At 49.2% G+C, this 19,809-nt stretch overlaps 2 protein-coding genes across 3 annotated transcripts; both read left to right on the forward strand.

Annotated features, from left to right (window-relative positions):
- The first annotated feature begins 79 nt into the window (after positions 1-79).
- LOC117417873 (uncharacterized) lies at positions 80-16,317 on the forward strand. The gene is made up of 3 exons (XM_058985124.1): positions 80-462; positions 7,696-8,023; positions 9,941-16,317. Exon 3 carries the CDS (start codon positions 9,952-9,954, stop codon positions 11,749-11,751), a length of 1,800 nt encoding a protein of 599 aa, XP_058841107.1. The 5' UTR covers positions 80-462; positions 7,696-8,023; positions 9,941-9,951; the 3' UTR covers positions 11,752-16,317.
- A 104-nt stretch (positions 16,318-16,421) lies between these two features.
- zgc:112285 (uncharacterized protein LOC561476 homolog) lies at positions 16,422-19,569 on the forward strand. Of its 2 annotated transcripts, none has more exons than XM_034030745.3 (6): positions 16,422-16,671; positions 17,138-17,247; positions 17,547-17,641; positions 17,871-18,151; positions 18,293-18,456; positions 18,599-19,569. In XM_034030745.3, the coding sequence occupies exons 1-6, from the start codon at positions 16,560-16,562 to the stop codon at positions 18,776-18,778; spliced, it is 942 nt and encodes a 313-aa protein (XP_033886636.1). In that variant the 5' UTR covers positions 16,422-16,559; the 3' UTR covers positions 18,779-19,569. The 2 variants fall into 2 exon arrangements, with proteins under 2 accessions (XP_033886636.1, XP_034781742.1); XM_034925851.2 differs by having other exon boundaries at positions 16,528-16,671; positions 17,530-17,641.
- The last annotated feature ends 240 nt before the right edge of the window (positions 19,570-19,809 follow it).

Here is a 19,809-nt window from a genome sequence, read left to right on the forward strand (position 1 = left end):
AGACTGTAAGCAGCAGGTTTGCACAAGCAGGTGTGTCTCTGCAAACTGCCTTGCCGCTGGCATCACCTGCGCAAGAGCAACACCTGGGACTCGCTGCACTTTGAGCCCCAACCACGCCACAGACACCAGCGCCACCGAGCACTGCCTACCTGAGAGACCAGACACCAGAGACCAGCCTGCCTGCAGGCACAAATACAAGGCTGGACCTCAGAGACCTTCAGAGCAGAGGCTGAGGGGGGAGGAAGAGGGAGAGTGAGTGAGAGAGAGAGAGTGGAAGCAGGAGGAGAGAGAGGGAGGGAGAGTGGGGGAGACAGAGAGGTAGAGTGAGAGGGAAAGAGAAGGGGAGAGTTCTTTGCTCACTCACTGAGAGAGTGGAATAGTCTGGGAGTTTGGCAGCTGGCCAGTTGCAGTCAGATTGGAATCTGTGATTGGTGATCTACTGACAAACAGGTCCAGGGACAGGTAAGATTTCACAACCTGCTCTATACTTACACTTCAATTACACTGAAGGTCACTAATATGCTGGGTTCTTATCTTCTGGTATGTTTGAGTCTCTGGGTACTGTGCGTCTCAATGTGTGAGTCTATTTGTGTGTGGTGTGTGGATAATATTTTTAAAGATAATTTGTTTTGTTTTCTAGTTTCAATAACACTGATGAAGGCACTAACCAAAATGTTTGTCTGTTTCCTTACAAATAAACGAGTCTGTGAAAGAAAGAGACTGCCTTACATTTAATACCATTAAGAAATGAGCTTTTCAATTTGTGCTCAACGCCATCCTCTCCAGTGATATAACTTAGTTTCAATGAATGCTTAATTAATCTGCAGCTCTGTTTTACTCATGCAGAGGGATGCTATGCATTCATAATGCAAAATAATTCTTCAACTCCAGCTTACAGAAAATAAGATAGTAAAATAATCAATTTTCAAAAATGAATCCACACCCAGGCACAGAACTCACAAAGACTGACCCATATTAAAGTTTACCACAGGAACCCTGCACAGTAATCTTTCCCTCATGCTTTTCCCATGGTTACACTATGCATTTATCATCTTTGATATGCTTTTAATGTGCTGTACAAAGCTTACCTCTGCTTTACCATGCTTTCCCTGTGCTTTATTACACTTTGCTATGGTTTTACAATGGTAAACTTTTATAAGGGACGAAAGGAATGCATTAGGAATTACCAGTGCAGGCAAACACTTATCTGCCATGAGTGTAGTCCTGTCGCCCGGAAAGTGAGAGGGGTGAGAGAGTGAGAAAGAGGGTCAGTCTCCGCACCTCACTCCCTCAGCAAGTCTGTCCTCACTGCAGTCTGTAATGCTTAAACTCAGTCAATAGTGCTTCAGTCTTAGCATCCTGAGAGAGTGAGTGAGTGGGGGTGTGTGTCAGGGGGTCAGTGAGTCTCACGCTGTCTCAGACTTTCCTTCCAGTCCCACAGCTTCGGTCTTTCTATAGCCAGTCTGTAGCAGTCTCTCAATCTCCTTCTAGTTTCACCTCACCCCTTGAAGAGGAATACAGGAGAAAGTTCAGTCTATTCTGTATAGCCTGAGCACTGTAGCCTCTATAGACAGGCAGGGAGTTAGGTACCCTCTCCCCTTCAGCCTGTGCCTTAGCCTGAGTGCTGTAGCCTCCTGAGTCAGTCCCACCTCACGACTGTCTCATCCCTCGACTACTCATATTCAGGTTCTGACGATTCAGTCTGTCTCTCTCAGTCTCTCCGTCCCTCTCTCTCCTCGTGGGTTTTCTTTCAGTCACACCTCACCAGTATGAGGAAGTTCATTCCTGTGCTTGGTTTGTATGAGGAAGTCAATCAATCTTCACATTAACACAACACTCAACACAACCAGAAACAACAATACAGCAACTCAACTAGAGCTACTAGAGCTAACCCTGCTCACTGTGACTGCTGGACTATACAGCTAACCCTGCTCACTGTGACTGCTGGACTATACAGCTAACCCTGCTCACTGTGACTGCTGGGCTATACAGCTAACCCTGCTCACTGTGACTGCTGGACTATACAGCTAACCCTGCTCACTGTGACTGCTGGACTATACAGCTAACCCTGCTCACTGTGACTGCTGGACTATACAGCTAACCCTGTTCACTGTGACTGCTGGACTATACAGCTAACCCTGCTCACTGTAACTGCTGGACTATACAGCTAACCCTGCTCACTGTGACTGCTGGACTATACAGCTAACCCTGCTCTCTGTGACTGCTGGACTATTTTTGTTCCTGGGTAGTAAGTGTTATTTCCTAATTGCTTATGCCTCAAAAGTATAGAAAATGGCTATTATTCCCCACAAACTTTGCTTTTGTGACCAGGACAGTGATATTTTGAAATGTACCTATTTCCAATGAGAAAATGGGCGAATTTGTGTCTTTTCGTTCACATAAAGTCAGAAAAAAACAACATATGAATCCAAATTAACATGTATTTATACTAAAGTAATACAAAAATGACTACAAAAGATTTAGAAGTGAGTAGTTTTTCGAGATTTACGATTATACTGTAAATCACTTTCACGAATCAGCCCCCAAATGTAGTCTCCCATCATGTTCTCGTTCTACTGTCCTTGGTAGCGGCGTTCAAACTCCAGTATATCCTGGTGGAAGCGCTCGCCTTGCTCCTCCGAGTACGCTCTCATGTTCTCCTTGAATTTATCAAGATGAGCATCAAGGATATGGACTTTGAGGGACATCCTACAGCCCATTGTGCCGTAGTTCTTCACCAGAGTCTCAACCAGCTCCACATAGTTTTCGGCCTTGTGATTGCCCAGGAAGCCCCGAACCACTGCGACAAAGCTGTTCCAAGCCGCTTTCTCCTTACTAGTGCGCTTCTTGGGGAATTCATTGCACTCCAGGATCTTCTTTATCTGTGGTCCGACGAAGACACCGGCTTTTACCTTTGCCTCAGACAGCTTAGGGAAGAAGTCTTGAAGGTACTTGAAGGCTGCCGACTCCTTATCTAGAGCTCTGACAAATTGTTTCATAAGGCCCAATTTGATGTGCAGTGGTGGCATCAGCACCTTCCGGGGGTCCACCAGTGGCTCCCACTTGACGTTGTTCCTCCCCACAGAGAACTCGGTCCGCTGTGGCCAGTCCCGCCTGTGGTAGTGCGCCTTGGTGTCCCTGCTGTCCCAAAGGCAAAGATAGCAGGGAAACTTGGTAAAACCGCCTTGGAGACTGTGGCAAAGTGCCCGCCCCTGTGTGTATTTTGTGTGTTGTGTGTTGTATGTTGCGTGTGTTAATGTTGGTGTATAGATTGGTACACGGGATATAAACGGGTCTGTGTTTCACGTGTGTTTAAAAGTGTAGATTTGTATTTAGGCACGAGGAGGGCACAAATCACTTCACGTGCTGGTTAAATGTAATATGTGAGCACGGGGTTGCACAGAATTAATTCACGTGCTGGGATTCAAGTGAATAATTAATTAGTAATTGAATCCCAGCACAACAGTATAAATAGGCACATTTTTAGTCACTCGGGGTTAGGTGTTCGGAAGAGGAGAACGGGAGAGAGAGAGAGGAGAGTTAAGATCGTAAAAGTAAAGATCAGTGTGTGTACTCACCGTGTTTGTTTGTCTCTGTGCACCGTTTGTGTTTAGTGCGTTTTTGTATGTCTGTTTATTTTGGCGCAAGTGCCGTGTCCTGTTTTGTGCTGTTTTTAAACCTTTTATTTGTTAATAAACGCTGAGTGCAGCCATTGCACTCAGCTCATCACAACCACCGTCTGTCTGTGTTTGAATTCCTTTCTGGTCTGACGCAACCCACTCTGGCCGTCTTTGTGACACGTGGTGTCTTCGTGGGATAGCCGCGCCTCCAAGCGTCAGACCAGGAGGGGTTTTGTTTAAAAAAAATAAATAAATAAAAAATAATATTATGGCAGAAGACGCCATCAAACTGCGGGACTGGTTCCTGGAGAATGCTGGGCTGGAGGCCCAGTCTCTGCCCATAATCGTCCGGGCCCTGTGGATGATGGACAGTGAGAGATGGGAGGCCTATCAGCAGGAACACACCCCAAACACCTTGGAGGAAGGTGTGGAGTTTCTCCTCAGCTACCTGGAGGCAACGATAAAAGGAACAGCAGCCCAGGTAGCAGGCCCACCAGCAGAGGGTGAATGCCTGCTGTCCCCATCTCCACCAGCAGAGGGTGAGTACCTGCTGTCCCCATCTCCACCAGCAGAGCGTGAATGCCTGCTGGTTTTGCCTCCACAGCCTGAGTGGGAGGAGCCCGAACGTCCTACGCCTGAGTGGGAGGAGCCCGAACGTCCTACGCCTGAGTGGGAGGAGCCCGAACGTCCTACGCCTGAGTGGGAGGAGCCCGAACGTCCTACGCCTGAGTGGGAGGAGCCCGAACGTCCTACGCCTGAGTGGGGGGAGCCCGAACGTCCTACGCCCAAGAGGGAGGAGTCGGTGCGTCCACAGCCCAAGAGGGAAGAGTTGGTGCGTCCACAGCCCAAAAGGGAGGAGTCGGTGCGTCCACAGCCCAAAAGGGAGGAGTCGGTGCGTCCACAGCCCAAAAGGGAGGAGTCGGTGCGTCCACAGCCCAAAGGGAGGCAAGTCGGGGCTTCCACAGCCCTGGGACCCAAGCCACCAGCAGAGGGAAAATGCCTGCTGGTTCAGCCCCAAGAGCCGGAAGGGGAGGAGTTACAGGCTCAACCCCCTGAAAATTTTTGGGGGGGAGAGGGGCAGGAGGCTGGTGTCCCCCAGCAGCCTCTATTCATGCTGCTGAAGGCAGCACGGGGCGCACCAGCCCAGCCGCCACAGCGGAGGGAGCCAGCGCCGCCAGGAGCAGAGGAGCTGGAGCTGCCTCTGCCTCCACCACCGCCAGGAGCAGAGGAGCTGGAGCTGCCTCTGCCTCCACCACCACCAGGAGCAGAGGAGCTGGAGCTGCCTCTGCCTCCACCACCGCCAGGAGCAGAGGAGCTGGAGCTGCCTCTGCCTCCACCACCGCCAGGAGCAGAGGAGCTGGAGCTGCCTCTGCCTCCACCACCGCCAGGAGCAGAGGAGCAGGAGCGGCCTCTGCCTCCACCACCACCAGGAGCAGAGGAGCTGGAGCTGCCTCTGCTTCCGCCACCGCCCGGAGCAGAGGAGCAGGAGCTGCCTCTGCTGCCCGTACCTCCACAGGGAGTACGGTGGCCGGAGCCCCAGAAAGGGGAGCTGCCAGCCACGAAGAGGGGGGACGAGGTCTGGAGACCACTTTCCCCAGCAGCAGTTTCGCTGCAGGAGTTCTTGTGGCCGGAGCCCCACAGGAGGGAGCTGCCGGCTACGAAGAAGGGGGAGGTCGGGGGACCACCTGCCCCCGCAGCTTTTTCGCTGCAGGACGGGACCAGCATGCTGTCAGCCGTGCCACTACCGGCAGGGGAGCTGACAGCATTTCCAGCCATGGGCCCACTGAAGCCTCCCTTCCCAGCCCGAGACTTTGGCCTGGACTGCTGGGTATTTAAGGGGGGAGGTGGCCGTTGAGGCCATGTGTGCTTTGCACAGGAGGGGGTATATGTGGCAAAGTGCCCGCCCCTGTGTGTATTTTGTGTGTTGTGTGTTGTATGTTGCGTGTGTTAATGTTGGTGTATAGATTGGTACACGGGATATAAACGGGTCTGTGTTTCACGTGTGTTTAAAAGTGTAGATTTGTATTTAGGCACGAGGAGGGCACAAATCACTTCACGTGCTGGTTAAATGTAATATGTGAGCACGGGGTTGCACAGAATTAATTCACGTGCTGGGATTCAAGTGAATAATTAATTAGTAATTGAATCCCAGCACAACAGTATAAATAGGCACATTTTTAGTCACTTGGGGTTAGGTGTTCGGAAGAGGAGAACGGGAGAGAGAGAGAGGAGAGTTAAGATCGTAAAAGTAAAGATCAGTGTGTGTACTCACCGTGTTTGTTTGTCTCCGTGCACCGTTTGTGTTTAGTGCGTTTTTGTATGTCTGTTTATTTTGGTGCAAGTGCCGTGTCCTGTTTTGTGCTGTTTTTAAACCTTTTATTTGTTAATAAACGCTGAGTGCAGCCATTGCACTCAGCTCATCACAACCACCGTCTGTCTGTGTTTGAATTCCTTTCTGGTCTGACGCAACCCACTCTGGCCGTCTTTGTGACAGAGACCCATCAGGAATGCCACCATTTTGAAGTCTCCTATGACCTTGATGGCATCTCAGAAAAATGCAGATATGTATCCACTTAGGCAGCTGGAACTAAACTGAACTGGTGGGCTTAAGGCCCCTGTATTTATACTACTATTTATATTACTGGAAAGTTCTAGAAAGTTCTAGAAGTTACTCCAAGTTTACTCAGCACTGAATCTATCTGGAATGTTCTGGAAAATAGGTAAATTTCAAAATATCACTGTCCTGGTCACAAAAGCAAAGTTTGTGGGGAATAATAGCCATTTTCTATACTTTTGAGGCATAAGCAATTAGGAAATAACACTTACTACCCAGGAACCAAAAAAAAAAAAAAAAATTGTTACACGGTGATATCAAATAAATTAAATAAAAGTTTGATCCAACATGTTAAACCCCTGAAGAGGATGGTAAATATGGTAAATATGCATTAGAATTTAGTTTGGGTGTAAAACTGTTTTTTGACATTAAGGTTTTTGTAAGTTTTTGCAGATATTGTTGTGATTTGACATTTAAATGTGTTTAATATAAAACATAGCCATACACATACAGAGACACACACACACACTCAGACACACTTATGCACCTGCACTCACACACACACACACTGAGACTCACACACACACACTGAGACTCACACACACACACACACAGACGCTGACACTCACACACACACACACACACACACACACTTTCACTCACACAAGGAAATTTTAATCATCCTCAGAGTCTGTTCTACCAGTTGATCCGGTTAAGAAGCAAGTCAGAGGACACTGTTTGAAAGATCTGTTCTTGTGTGTGTGTGTGTGTGCGTGTGTGCGTGCGTGTGTGCGTGCGTGCGTGCGTGCGTGCGTGCGTGCGTGCGTGTGTGTGTGTGCGTGTGTGTGTGTGTGTGTGTGCGTGTGTGTGTGCGTGTGTGTGTGTGTGTGTGTGTCTGTGTGTGTGTGTGTCTGTGTGTGTGTGTGTCTGTGTGTGTGTGCTCCTGTATTTGGACAGTACAGTAAACCAAGAAAGGGTTAATACCTAGGAAGTGAGTAAGAGAACACTTGACAACTAAGTAGCTGGAGAGAGAGGAGAGGAAGGTTTGTATTCTCTGAGAGTTTCCTCCAGGGAGAGACGCTTATCGAGCAGCTGTTTAATTTACCAGGGAATGATTAAAAACAGAAAGGAACAGTTCTGCTGTAATGGTATCAAATTAAACAATCAAACAGGATCTGCTAGGGCTGTGTCGAGAGCAGTTTGTGATTTCTCTGGTACATGCACACATAAACACTTCCATTCATTGGTCCCCCATTGAGTATGGCTGTTCCTATAGCAACTGGAAGGTAGAGAGAGAGAGAGAGAGAGAGAGAGAAAGAAAGGAATGGAGGGAGGGTGTGGGGGAGGCTGTCTTTGAAATGAATCACTGCTTCTATTTAATGCATTTATTTATTTATTTATTATTTGTAATAAAGGGGACAGAAGGTTCTGGTCTAAATGCAAGTCTCATAACTGTTCCCCCTCCTCTCACCCACCCCCCCTCCCTTTCTCTCCTCCCCCCACTCTCCTGTCCCTCCACAGGTTGGAAAAGGGATTTGAAGATCTAATCAGATGAGAGAGAGCGCGCAGATAATCCAACCCCAGGCTCCATCTTACTGACTTCAGCTGGAGGAAAGAAGGAGAGAGGAGGGGAGTCACCTGTAGATACTGCCCAGGAAACAGGACTTCATTCTCAGTCTGAAGCGAGGACCCATGAGGGCGAGCCAGTGAAGGAGGGAGGAGGCAGACAAGCTGAGAGGCGTGCGATGAACAGCGAGGTCTGACTGAGGAAAAGGGGGAGCGAGAGACGGAGAGAGAGCGAGAGAGAGGGAGAGAGACGTAGGCCCATAACTTCTGTCATACAGAGAAGGTATGAGGAGCAGGAGAGTGGCTGAGAGGCCAGCGAGAAAACAAAATGAAATAAACAAACAATCTGCACTGTGTCTGTCTGTGTGCCTGTCTGTCTGCCTGCCTGCCTGCCTGTCTGTCTGTCTGTCGGCCTGTCTGCCTGTGTGCCTATCTGCCTGTCTGCCTGCCTGTCTGTCTGTCTGCCTGCCTGCCTGTCTGCCTGTCTGCCTGCCTGCCTGTCTGTCTGCCTGCCTGCCTGCCTGCCTGCCTCTCTGTTTGTCTGTCTGCCTGTCTGTCTGTCTGTCTGTCTGTCTGCCTGACTGTCTATCTATCTGTCTGCCTGCCTGTCTGCCTGTCTGTCTGCCTGTCTGCCTGCCTGCCGGTCTGTCTGTCTGTCTGTCTGCCTGTCTGCCTGACTGTCTGCCTGCCTGACTGTCTGTTTGTCTGTCTGCCTGACTGTCTGTTTGTCTGCCTGTCTGTCTGTATGTCTGTCTGCCTGTCTGTCTGTCTGCCTGCCTGTCTGTTTGTCTGCCTGTCTGTCTGCCTGTCTGTCCTCATGTGACAGTTCAACATGATTAGGGCCATATTTTCAAAGTGTTCCCTCCAGTCTTTAAATAGCTCCTGTTTTTTGAGAGGTAAAACTCCTGTGAATTTTGCAAAACTAGAACCAAACAACTGAGTTATATATTTCAAGTTCTCTTAAGCATTCTCAATGTGTTTTGTGTCTCGTTTTATAACATTGACTAAAAAAGTGAATTAAAGACTGGAGTAAACACTTTGAAAAGAAGGCCCTTAGTTTCAACAGAGGGAATAGAGGTAGAAGTGAACTAACACTTAAAACAGAGGCTTAAAGCAGAGACCTGTTTACACACTGCAGACTGGAGCGGATCTGCACTGCGCTACACCAAGGGGTGTTACAGGGTTAAAACATTGGGATATTTCTAAAACATCAGGAAGAGTCCTGAAAGTGTTGTGAAGCACAGAGAAGCATGCTAGAACACATGGTGAAGCATGGTGACACACAGTGAATGGAGAAGCAGCCTGTAAACTGTGTGATGCACTTGGTGAAGCATGGTGACACACAGTGAATGGAGAAGCAGCCTGTAAACTGTGTGATGCACTTGGGGGTTAACGAGCTCTGGCAGCCGCAGGTTGGTGTTTGCAGTGCTGCTCTGGCCTTGAGAAACACACTGGCAAATCATTAACCTGCAAACACTGTGACAGGCCGAGGAGATAACAGGAGCCACGTGATAATCACGTGATTTATACAACATGTGTGGGGAGCAAATGTGCCTGAGGAGACTCAGGGAACCAACAGCAGCTTTAAATAAAAGCTCTCTGTGCTCTTCACGTCACAGTGATACTGTACAGGCGGTCATTTTGGAGGTTTTTCCCATGGTTTTAGTATGCATTTCTCATGGTTTGCCATGTTTTTTTTAACATGCTTTACCATACCTCTCTTGCTGTGCTTTTACTGTGAGAAACATTTAGAAGGGATCTGTCATAGGGAATGTCACAAAGACTAATTGCTGCACCTTAAAAGGGCCAAACTGACTCTCAGATTGAGGGAGAAGCGAGGGTTTGTTTTATTAGACGGTGAGAGATCGGACCAGGAGGTTTATTCAAAGATCTAATTGCTGCTCTTCGCTAGTTTCTGTCTGTAGCCATGCACAGCGAGGAGCAGTCCTGTATACAGCGCTCCCTCGATAATTCACTAATTTCATAATTCCAGGTTAAACCACATGGACAGTATTGTACAAGTACTGTGGAACATCACCTGTAGATGCTGTGGAAACTGTGTTGAAGATGCAACTGTGAGAGTAAAAAAAAATACAGAAGTCTTTGAATGTCTGCCTGACAGTGCTTTCTCTCCCCCCTCTCCCTCTCCTCTCTCCCCTCTCTCCCTTTCACCCCCTTTCACCCTCTCTCCTCTCTCCAGCTGCAGTCTCGATGGCAGCGCGGGGGCGTCGCCTCTCTGTTAACTCCCTGATGGAGGGCTGGCCCGACTCTGGTTCTGTCTCCGGCTGTGTCTGCGGCTTCTTCCCTCTGTCCAAGAGCTCCTCGGCCGTGCTGCAGAGCCCTGCGAGCTCAGAGCAGCTCCTGGGAACCAGGGCCGCCCTGCACAAAAGCCTGAGCTGTGCGGTGTGCCACCAGCAAGGAGTGCTAGAGGGCAGCAGAGAGCTAACAGCAGCAGCACTGCTTCACCAGCAGAGGGAGCTGGAGAGCAGACAGCAACAACAACAACACTCTACACCTCCTGATGAGCAGGGGAGCAGCTCAGTAACTGTGAACCACCAGCACCCCACTGGTGCGGACTCGACACCCCCTACAGTGCGGGAGGAGGTATCGCAGGCCAGCCTCAGTGAGCCCAGGGAGCAGGGGGGCGATCACCTGAGACTGCCCCCCAAACCCACAGTGCAGAGGAGATGCTCTGACAGCCTAGGCACAGCAAGGGAGAGGCACCAGCAGTGGGGGCCGGCATGCCGCAGCCAGACCAGCCACACCTGCCTGGGCCTGGGGCCGTGCCTTCAGAAAGGCCCAGGCTGCTCCACTGCGCTGTGCAAAGACACCGGCCTGCTTCAGCGACAGGGCAGTTCTGATCCCACCTGCAGGGGGGGCCTTGACAACACCACCCCCTCACAGAGCCCGGTGATCTGTGTGGACAACGAGGGCCTGGGACAAGGAGACATGGGTGTCCACACTCACAGCCACACCCGCTGCAGGGACTCCGTCCTGGGTCACAGGTTCCAGGACCCCTTCCCTGCCTACTGTCATCCCCTGCCTCTGCCCAGCCCAGCCCAGCTGCTCCCGCATGTGCTCAGCTCGGACAGTGGGTGCTGCCCCCCCCACCCGTCCCCCAGCTCCCTGCTCTTCCCCCGACTCATCTCATCTATCAGTGAGATGGGCCTTGACGCCCAGAGGCTGCAGCAGTGCTGCCTGGACCTTGGAGTCTCTGGTCAGGAGACTCCTCTCCCCTACCCCCTCCCCCGCCCCTTCCCCGCCCCCTCCTCCTCCTCCTACCACTATTCCTGCCCCCTACAAGAGGTGGGGTGCCACTACAGGGCTGGGGGCCGGAGCACCAGGGATGTGGGGACCATGACCTCACCAGGGTCCCTGCCGTCTCAGTGGCAACGGGACATCGGGGTGCAGACTGGGGAATCAGACTCTACTTACCCCTCTCACGGGGATCATGTGTATCCCCAGGTCAGCCTCAACCAGCAGCAGGGCTCAATGAAGGGAAGATCCCCGGTGATTGAGGGACAGAGAGAGGGGCAGGGGTCAGAGAGAGAGGGAGGGAGGGGAGGACAGGGACCAGTAAAGGAGGGTGGAAGAAAGGGAGAAGAGGAGAGAGGGAGTAGAGCAAAGGGCATAGAGAAGGAGAGAGGGAGGGGAGGGGAGGGACCAGAGATGCAGGGAAGCAGGCAGGATCAGGGCTCAGGGCAGGACTCGGGGCAGCGCACCCCGGTGAAGGAGGTGGCCTGGGATGCCGAGGGGATGACCTGGGAGGTGTATGGGGCCTCTGTGGACCCTGAGGTCCTGGGACTGGCCATCCAGAAGCACCTGGAGCTGCAAATCCAGGAGGCAGCCGGGCGAACCAGCAGACTGTCCCGGCAAAACACACAGGCCTCCCAGTGCTCCCAGCACTCCCAGCAAAGGCGGAAGTGGGGGAGCGGCCGGGGGGGCAGGTGGGTGATTTCCTCGCTTCGGAATCCGGGCTGCTGCACTCACTCCAACACAGCTGCGGACTGAGAGACACACACTGAAATACTGCCACCTACACTACAGGCACACCCACTGCAACTCTTCTTACAGCAACCAGCTTGTACTCAGGACAAGAAAACTTTACTGCACTCCTGCCTGCAATGCTAACACTGAGCTGAGCTCAGACTGCCCCCTACTGGACATGCGCACTCCAGCACTGACAGAGACACAAGGAAACAAATTAGAGACACTCGCCATAACACTGTGAATCACATGTGGGGCCCAGGCGTTTGAACCGTTCCTGAGGGATACCTGACTATTCCTCTGTGGTCACCAGTCTAGTTCCTTCAGGGAAGTTGTATCGCACTGTTTCTAGGCTGCTGAATGGCCCATTTGGGGATTTTTTCCCTCCTGAGACATTAGTAATTTGTGCAGTCCTGGATACAGAATCCAGCTCGCAGTTCGTGCTGAAAAACTTTTGCTTATTTGCTTGTGTTTTTCACTTCAGTTTGAAATATGCAGACAACACTACAGATGCTGCTTCCTGGTATCTAGTCACTTCCTGTTGTGTTGTAGTTCAAACTCCGACCATGTGACTCACAGCAAAGTTACCAGGATGCAGCAGTGTATCTGTATTTGAAATACTTGCGTGACCTGAATCATGAATAAACACGCGAAGAGCTAAAAGATTCTTAGCACAATAACAAGGGGGAAGGGCAGTAAATAAGAGGTAAGAAAGGTGTCAACAGGGTCTTTAATGTTGTGTGAGTGGACAGGACCCTGTGCCCTCTGCATTACAGTGCCCCCTGTGTGTCTGGAGGCTCAGAGCTGGCTCAGAGACTCTTTAAATGCAATAACACCCCCAGTCCCCGCCAAAACACTGTCAACATAGTTGTGCTATCTGCGGTCCTTCGCGGCTGGGTGACCCTTTAAAATGATGCTGTATGATGCTGCTTAACACTGGACCTCAGTAACAATTTTAATATGCGCATTTAAACCAGAGATTCATTCATTAGATCTTAGTCTTTTAGTTTCCAGTTTAACTGGGAACTATTAACACAACCAGTACAGTTAAACTGGGAATTATTAAAACAACCAGTACAGTTAAACTGGGAATTATTAACACAACCACTACAGTTAAACTGGGAATTATTAACACAGCCAGTACAGTTAAACTGGGAATTATTAACACAACCAGTATAGGTAAATTGGTGATCCACACAGCATTTCTAAACTATTCAGACTGTATTCCTGTGAATTTGCTGCCAAACCTTCCTTTAAGACAGCATTGGTTTTGTGTTCGTATATCCAATTATCTGACTATGTTTAAATGTTTTTAGTTTTTTTGTACGTATTTTTGAACTACGATTAGTACAAACTCACAGTGAAGTCAATGTCTTGTCACTGAAGCATGGACTCTCTTCACACGAAGGTCTGTTTAGTTTGTGTCTGTTTGTGCCTAGCATGAGAATTTGGGTTCAAGCTCAGGCTAGGCTAAACAAACCGAGTCCCAATCTTAACCCTTGCTTATCCCTTCCCAGAGGCAGCTGGGGTGCATTTTGCCCAGCTCATATACAGTATATTTAAAAGGGATTGCTACTAACCACAGCTTTACAATCAGAATATCAGCCCTGCTCAGAATCACTTGCTTATGCTCTACCGCACCCCTCTGGGCTTTACCATGCTTTCATAATGATTTGTTACACTTTGCTGTGCTTTTACTGTGAGAAACTTTTATAAGGGGTGTCTCTGTATGGGTAGTGTTGTACATTGTGGGAATGATTTATAATAATCAGGTGATGTGTGTGTGTGTGGTGGGGGGGGGGGGGGGGGGGTCCCACTATCTAGCGAATGTAAACTCTCTATTACTCAAGTTATTTGAATGCTGTTTGTAGTGCTACAGGGAAGGGATACTTTATCAAGTCACAGTCCCTCACTGTACAGACTGCAAACCTGCACTCCTCACCCCTCGCTTACTCTACATGCCTCATGTTTTGGACCAAAAAGTAACAATGGGACCGCAGACACTGTTAATTTATTCTTTAATGGTATGCCTACCGGATACTGTGTCACACACCCAGAAGCCATGTTGGTAAGGGCAAGGTGCTGCATCGTCCAATGGCTGCCTGCATGTGCTGTTGCAGCGCTGCTGTTTGGCACGGACTGTATTATACCACAAAGCGACATGCTTTGCCTTCTGGGATTCTGAAATTACAGTTTCTATTTTATTTCTACAGTATTCGGCTTCTATCTGTCAATATACAGTATAAATTAGATTTTTGTCAAAGCTGGTGTTAAGAATGAGCTATACGACTTGACCTTGGGGTGCTGTAGTTCGATCAGGTTGTCTAGTGGTGTTAGTCATGTGAGCATTGCCCTGTGTACAGCACCGTTCTGTTTGCAGATGACAATGGGAGAGTGGGGACTGTCAGGACCCGAATGTATGGAGTGTCCATGCATCATATATCCTATAGAAGCACAATTCATTTGCTCAGCTCCGAAATATAGTCTCTCTCTAGTAAATCAAATGACCTATATTCTCAGTTTCAGCTCATGCATTTTAATTCACATTGCAGAATGACTTATTGGTACCACATCTGTCACACAGATTCCATGTCAAACAGAGGGAGATTTTATACAGTTTAAATGGACCTGGTATAAGTGAGTCGGTCTGCCCCCATGCTTTTCCCATGGTTATACTATGCATTTACCGTAGTTGTTACCATGGTTTGGCATGCTTTTTTTAAATATGCTTCACCATTCCTACATGGACTTAACAATGTTTACATATGATTTCCCACGTGTTCACTGTGCTTTTACTGTATGGACTTTTATCAGGGCAGTAAAGAGTAAAAGAGTGGCACTGCTGAGAGATAAATAGATATATATTATAAAATGCATTGAAGTCAATGGAAAGCCCCCTTAATGTAAACCATAGAAATCTATATATGTATATGTATGTATGATCCAAGATCTCTTTTCAGTCTGGCACAGGCAGAGTTGCAGCCAACGTCCCACAGTGCTCTCCTTTGCAGCCTCAGTCTGTGGGTTGTTATTAATGTTGTTTGTCACAAAGTATAATTTACAGTGTTGGATATAAAAAGGGAAACTCCATCTCAAGTGCTTTTTCATTGTGATGCATCAGGGAATCTGTGTGTGAGCAGCTCTGTTGTGTGTGCGTGTGCGCGTGTATGCGTGTGTCTGTGTGTGTGTGTGTGCATATGTGTGTGTGTGTATGCGTGCGTGGTGTGTGTGTGCGTGCATGTGTGTATGCGTGTGTGTGCGTGTGTGTGCGTGCATGTGGGTATGCGTGTGAGTGTCTGTGCATGTGTGCATGTGTGTGTCTGTGCGTGTGTCTTTGTGTGTGTGCGTGCGTGCGTGTGTGTGAGTGCGTGTGCGTGTGCGTGTGTGCACGCATGTGTGCGTCGGGAGGGGGGACTGCTCAGTGTAGACATTTGGATTCATGACTTACTCGTCTCAGACTTGTTCAATCAGGGTGATCCCTCACTGACTCAGTCCTTCGTAGCGATCTGAACTTCAACAGAAATGTGTAGATTGGGGTCGCAATCACGTGTCCAGCCTGTCCAGTTGTCCAGCTCATGGATCAGTCTAGATGGCCTCTATTTGCAGAGTTAGGCAGATAAAACACAGTAAATGTCCATGATAATTTAGCAGCCCCCCCCCCCCCCCATTCTTTTCCCATAGTTATACTATGCATTCTCACTGTGCTTTTCACTACACTGTGCTACAGGACCCTTTTTTAAGGCTAAACCATGTCAGTGTGTTCAATTGTCATTTCAGAAGAGTCAGCACATTGCTCAGTATTTGCTAACTGACTGAGTTATTGTGATCTTTCAAAAACCACACACAACACCAGTCAGGGGCATTGTTAGCCCTGTAAAAGCATGTGTCACAGGGCGCTTGTGAGCTTGCATAGTGGTTAATAAACAACAGCAGCATGGTTATTTTTAATGATGAAACAGTCTGGGTCAAAATTCTTAAAGCCTTTTCCTCCAAACTCTTAACTCAGAAGTTGTGTTTGTGCGTGTGTGTGTTTGAGTGTGTGTGTGTGTGTCTCGTTGTGTCCTGTGAGAGCGCTCGTGACCCCTGTGAGAGCCCTCGTGACCCCTGTGACAGCCCTCGTGACCCCTGTCCGTTCTTGTTCTTTTCTGTCTGAACGTTTCGAGCGATGGATTGGCCAGCTAGCTGCTCGCATGGTCAACTTCTTTTTAGTGTTTATAGAAGAAAAAAAAATCAAGTTGTGAAAAAATGTATTTTGGAATTGTTTTGTTTGATTGTCTATTTTGAACAAAAATTAAATAAACTTATTACAAACACATCCTAATGGAGGATGGCTGGTCTTTTATTTATTCATCCAATAACTGGGGAGTTTAGAAATTTCACTACAGAATACTGCTGGCCACCAGGCCTGACCCTGCTGCTGCTGCTGCTTATCTTCCTGAGATCTGAGCAGATCACAATCCCTGTGGCAGTAATGCCTAAGGCCTGACCTCACAGCGTCCAGCACTGACCTCTCCCTGACCCTGACCCTGGCCTCTCTCTGGCCACACTCACGTGAGGGCAGTGACGAGCGACCGCGCTGGGTGGTGTGATTGCGAAGGAGAGGAGAGAGGGAGCTGGCCAGCGTTGTTTGTGCGAGAGCCTGATTGAAACTGCTGATGAGACTTTCAGCTGCTCAGTGTGCCAGTGGCAACCCCTCCTGCTGCCTCTCCAGCCTCCTAGAACAATCCAGTGCACTGTGTGTTTGTGTGGCTACTCTTTGTCAGCACTGGCATGCTCCTGCCCACCCCAGTATAAATAGCGTCTGTGCTCCGGGGCAGGCCGCTACACTGAAAATGAACGTCAAGAGGCTGCCTCTGCTGCTGCTGCTGCTGCTGCTGCCCACTCTGGCACTGCTGCTCTCAATCTCGCCCACGCGCCACCGCCAGCACAGAGTCCAGCACCTGGGTGAGTGAGTCTCCATCTCTCCGTCTCACTGCATCAGTGCTGGGAGAGACCCGGGAGATTGCTGGGGAGCCAGTTTGTGTTTCTGTTAAAGGATTTAACTTCACTTAAACAGACGCAGAGGAGAACTGGTTAAGAATGCGAAAGCCGTAGATTTAAAAAAGTTACTGTAGCTGTAATAGTCACTATGGTTGCTTTGAAAATGTTGTGGAAAACTTTATTTTGTATTTTATGAGGGAGGCAGTGTGGTCTAGTGGTTAGAGTTGAGTGACTGGGAGGGAGGCTGAGAGCTAGTGTGGTCTAGTCATTGAAGCTAAGGGACTGAGAGGGAGGGAAGCGTTGTGGTCTAGTGATTAGGGTGAGGAGGGACTGGGAGAAAGGAAGGGAGGTGTTGTGGTCTAGTGATTACAGGTGAGATTAGAGGTTTGCTGTCTGCTAGAGTCTTGTAGTCTTGTTGTGTTTCCCCCAGATTGGCCAAAGGACTGTGGGATCCCTCACTTCCAGCCCAACACCGCGGAGAGGATCATATCAGGGAACGAGGCACGGCCACACTCCTGGCCATGGCAGGTCTCACTGCAGGTACCCCGAAATACAGCGACACCTCACTGCACACTGGCTCCTCACCTACACAAGTTTACCACAGTAAAATCATAGCAACGTGTAATAAAGAACAGCGAAAGCATGGTAAAGCATAAGCAAGCATTGCAAAGCCCAGAGAGGTACAATAAAGCAAATGAAAAAACATGGTAAATCATGGTAAACTATAGTAAATACAGATTTTAACCATGGGAAAAGCTACACGATGACTGTGGTGAACGTTTCGAAAGACTCCTCTCTGATACTGCAGACTAACCCCTCGAGTCTCTCATTCTTCGCAGGTCCGCCCTCGCGGCACTAAGAAATACATCCATGTGTGTGGAGGGACTCTGATCCACAGGAACTGGGTCCTGACTGCAGCACATTGCTTCCAGAAGTAAGAGGACACGTAATACAACAGAGGGAGGAAGAGAGAGGGGGAGGGGGAGGAGATAGAGGAAGGGGTTGTGTGTGTATTTTTCTTGGTTCAGGGGCAAGGCAGAGGAGGGAGGCGGGGGGGGGGGGTGTAGAGACTAGGGGAGGATGTGTAGGGTGAGTAGGGGAGGGGTGTGCAGAGAGTGGGGGGTGTAGGCAGAGCGAGCTCTGATGCTGTGGGTGTGTTTCAGGGGCAAGGCGGAGGATGCTGCTAGCTGGCGCATCGTTCTCGGGAAGCACCGACTGAAGGGCTCAGAGACGCCGGAGAGGGTGTTCGGTGTGCAGAGGATCTACCGGCACGAGCAGTTCCGCTACCCGCTGCTCAGCGAGCTCGATTATGACATCGCACTCGTCAAGGCGAACCGTGACATCCCCACCAGCCAGCAGATCCGATACGCCTGCCTGCCGCGCAGAGAGAGTGCGCTCCGACCAGGACACTACTGCTGGGTGACCGGCTGGGGGGACACAAGAGGTAACACACTGTCCATATACCCAACACTAACCCCTAACCATAACCCTGACCATGACCCCAACTATACAGACTAAATACAGTGAGAGGGAGAGGAGGGAGCGGTACTGTATAGTAACTGTATTCTGTGCTGTTTCCTCTCAGGGGGGAAGGAGAACGTCTCTCTGGCTGAATCTCTCAACCAGGCTCGTCTCCCCATCATTGACTTCAACACCTGCCGGCAGAAGAAGTTCTGGGGGAACCGTGTCCGGGACTCCATGATCTGTGCAGGCTTCAGAGACACAGAGGGACCCCCCGCAGCCTGCCAGGTGAGGGGAGGGGAGGGGAGAGCCACAAGCTCAAAGCAATTCCACGTTTAATCCATTTCTTTCCACTGTCTCTCTCAGGGATCCAATTTGGTAGAGATCGCTGGGAGGTGCACAGTTCTAATTTGTCTCCTCTCTCTCTCAGGGTGACTCTGGTGGGCCCCTCCTGTGCCAGCTCGGTAGAGATCGCTGGGAGGTGCACGGCGTGGTGAGTTTCGGTCCGATCGGCTGCACGGTGGAGAACAAGCCCAGTGTGTTCACCAGAACCTCCACCTACATCCCCTGGATCGAGGCCACCCGATTCCGGGACTTCTTCCTGCACTGACACTAGAACCAGAATAAGACACCAGAACTGGACCAGGAAATCAAACTCAGATCTGCCGTCTGGACCGAGAGGCTTCTTCCAGAACTGACACCACAAGTGGACTCTGATACCAGAACCAGACCTTCATGGAGGCTTCGAACAACAGGGAGTTCTTCTGACAGCAGTACCAGAACGCCCCGCTCACACTGACAACAGGACCGGGTTGAGTTCTTTCTACACTAAATCCAGAACCTCATGGTGAAACCAGCCCCAGTGGGTTCACCAGAACCACTGCGAGACGGAATCCATGACTTCTCTTTACACACTGCCTCCAGAACTGGACTGTGGAATCACACGCCCTAGGGAGAGGAACAGAGACCCAGTCCACACAGAACCAGAGCAAACCCACACGGATCAGAACCACACTGTCAATAGAGTCAGGATTAAACCCAGTGTGTCCACAGCCTCTGTACAAATAATAGATCATAGCATTATACAGTAGTGACCTGCTCACTATGTATTACTATAGTATTCAAACTGGTATACTGCAGTAAACTATAGTATTTGGTCACAACTATAGAATACTGTAGTATACTTTTTATAGGTGGGAAAACTGTTGCATTCACCTTGGGGATGCAGTGACTTCTTCTCTGCTGCTGTGTACATGAATACAGAGTCACATTCAGGAAGCTTCACCTCCAGAGCTGTTTAACAAATTATTTTGTTTCTGATTAAAGAAGCCAATGACATTCTGTAACACTTTCATGAATATCAAACTTTATTTAATTAATAAAAAACAGGTTTGTTTGAAACTCCCATCTTGTGCTAATTCTGATTGCGCGCAACACAGTCAATGTAATCTTATATATATGTACACACACACACACACACACACAAACAAATGTGGGGTAATTGTCTGAATCTGTATTCAGCATTGTAAATAAAAACAATATTAAATGGAATGAATCTATGTTGTAGTTAAAGATGATGATGAGGGTGTCCTCACTTTGAAGAAGACCTTTATTTGGTCAGATTTCTAAACGATGCTGGTT

The sequence above is a fragment of the Acipenser ruthenus genome, chromosome 13, assembly GCF_902713425.1.
Source record: "Acipenser ruthenus chromosome 13, fAciRut3.2 maternal haplotype, whole genome shotgun sequence".
NCBI lineage: Eukaryota > Metazoa > Chordata > Actinopteri > Acipenseriformes > Acipenseridae > Acipenser > Acipenser ruthenus.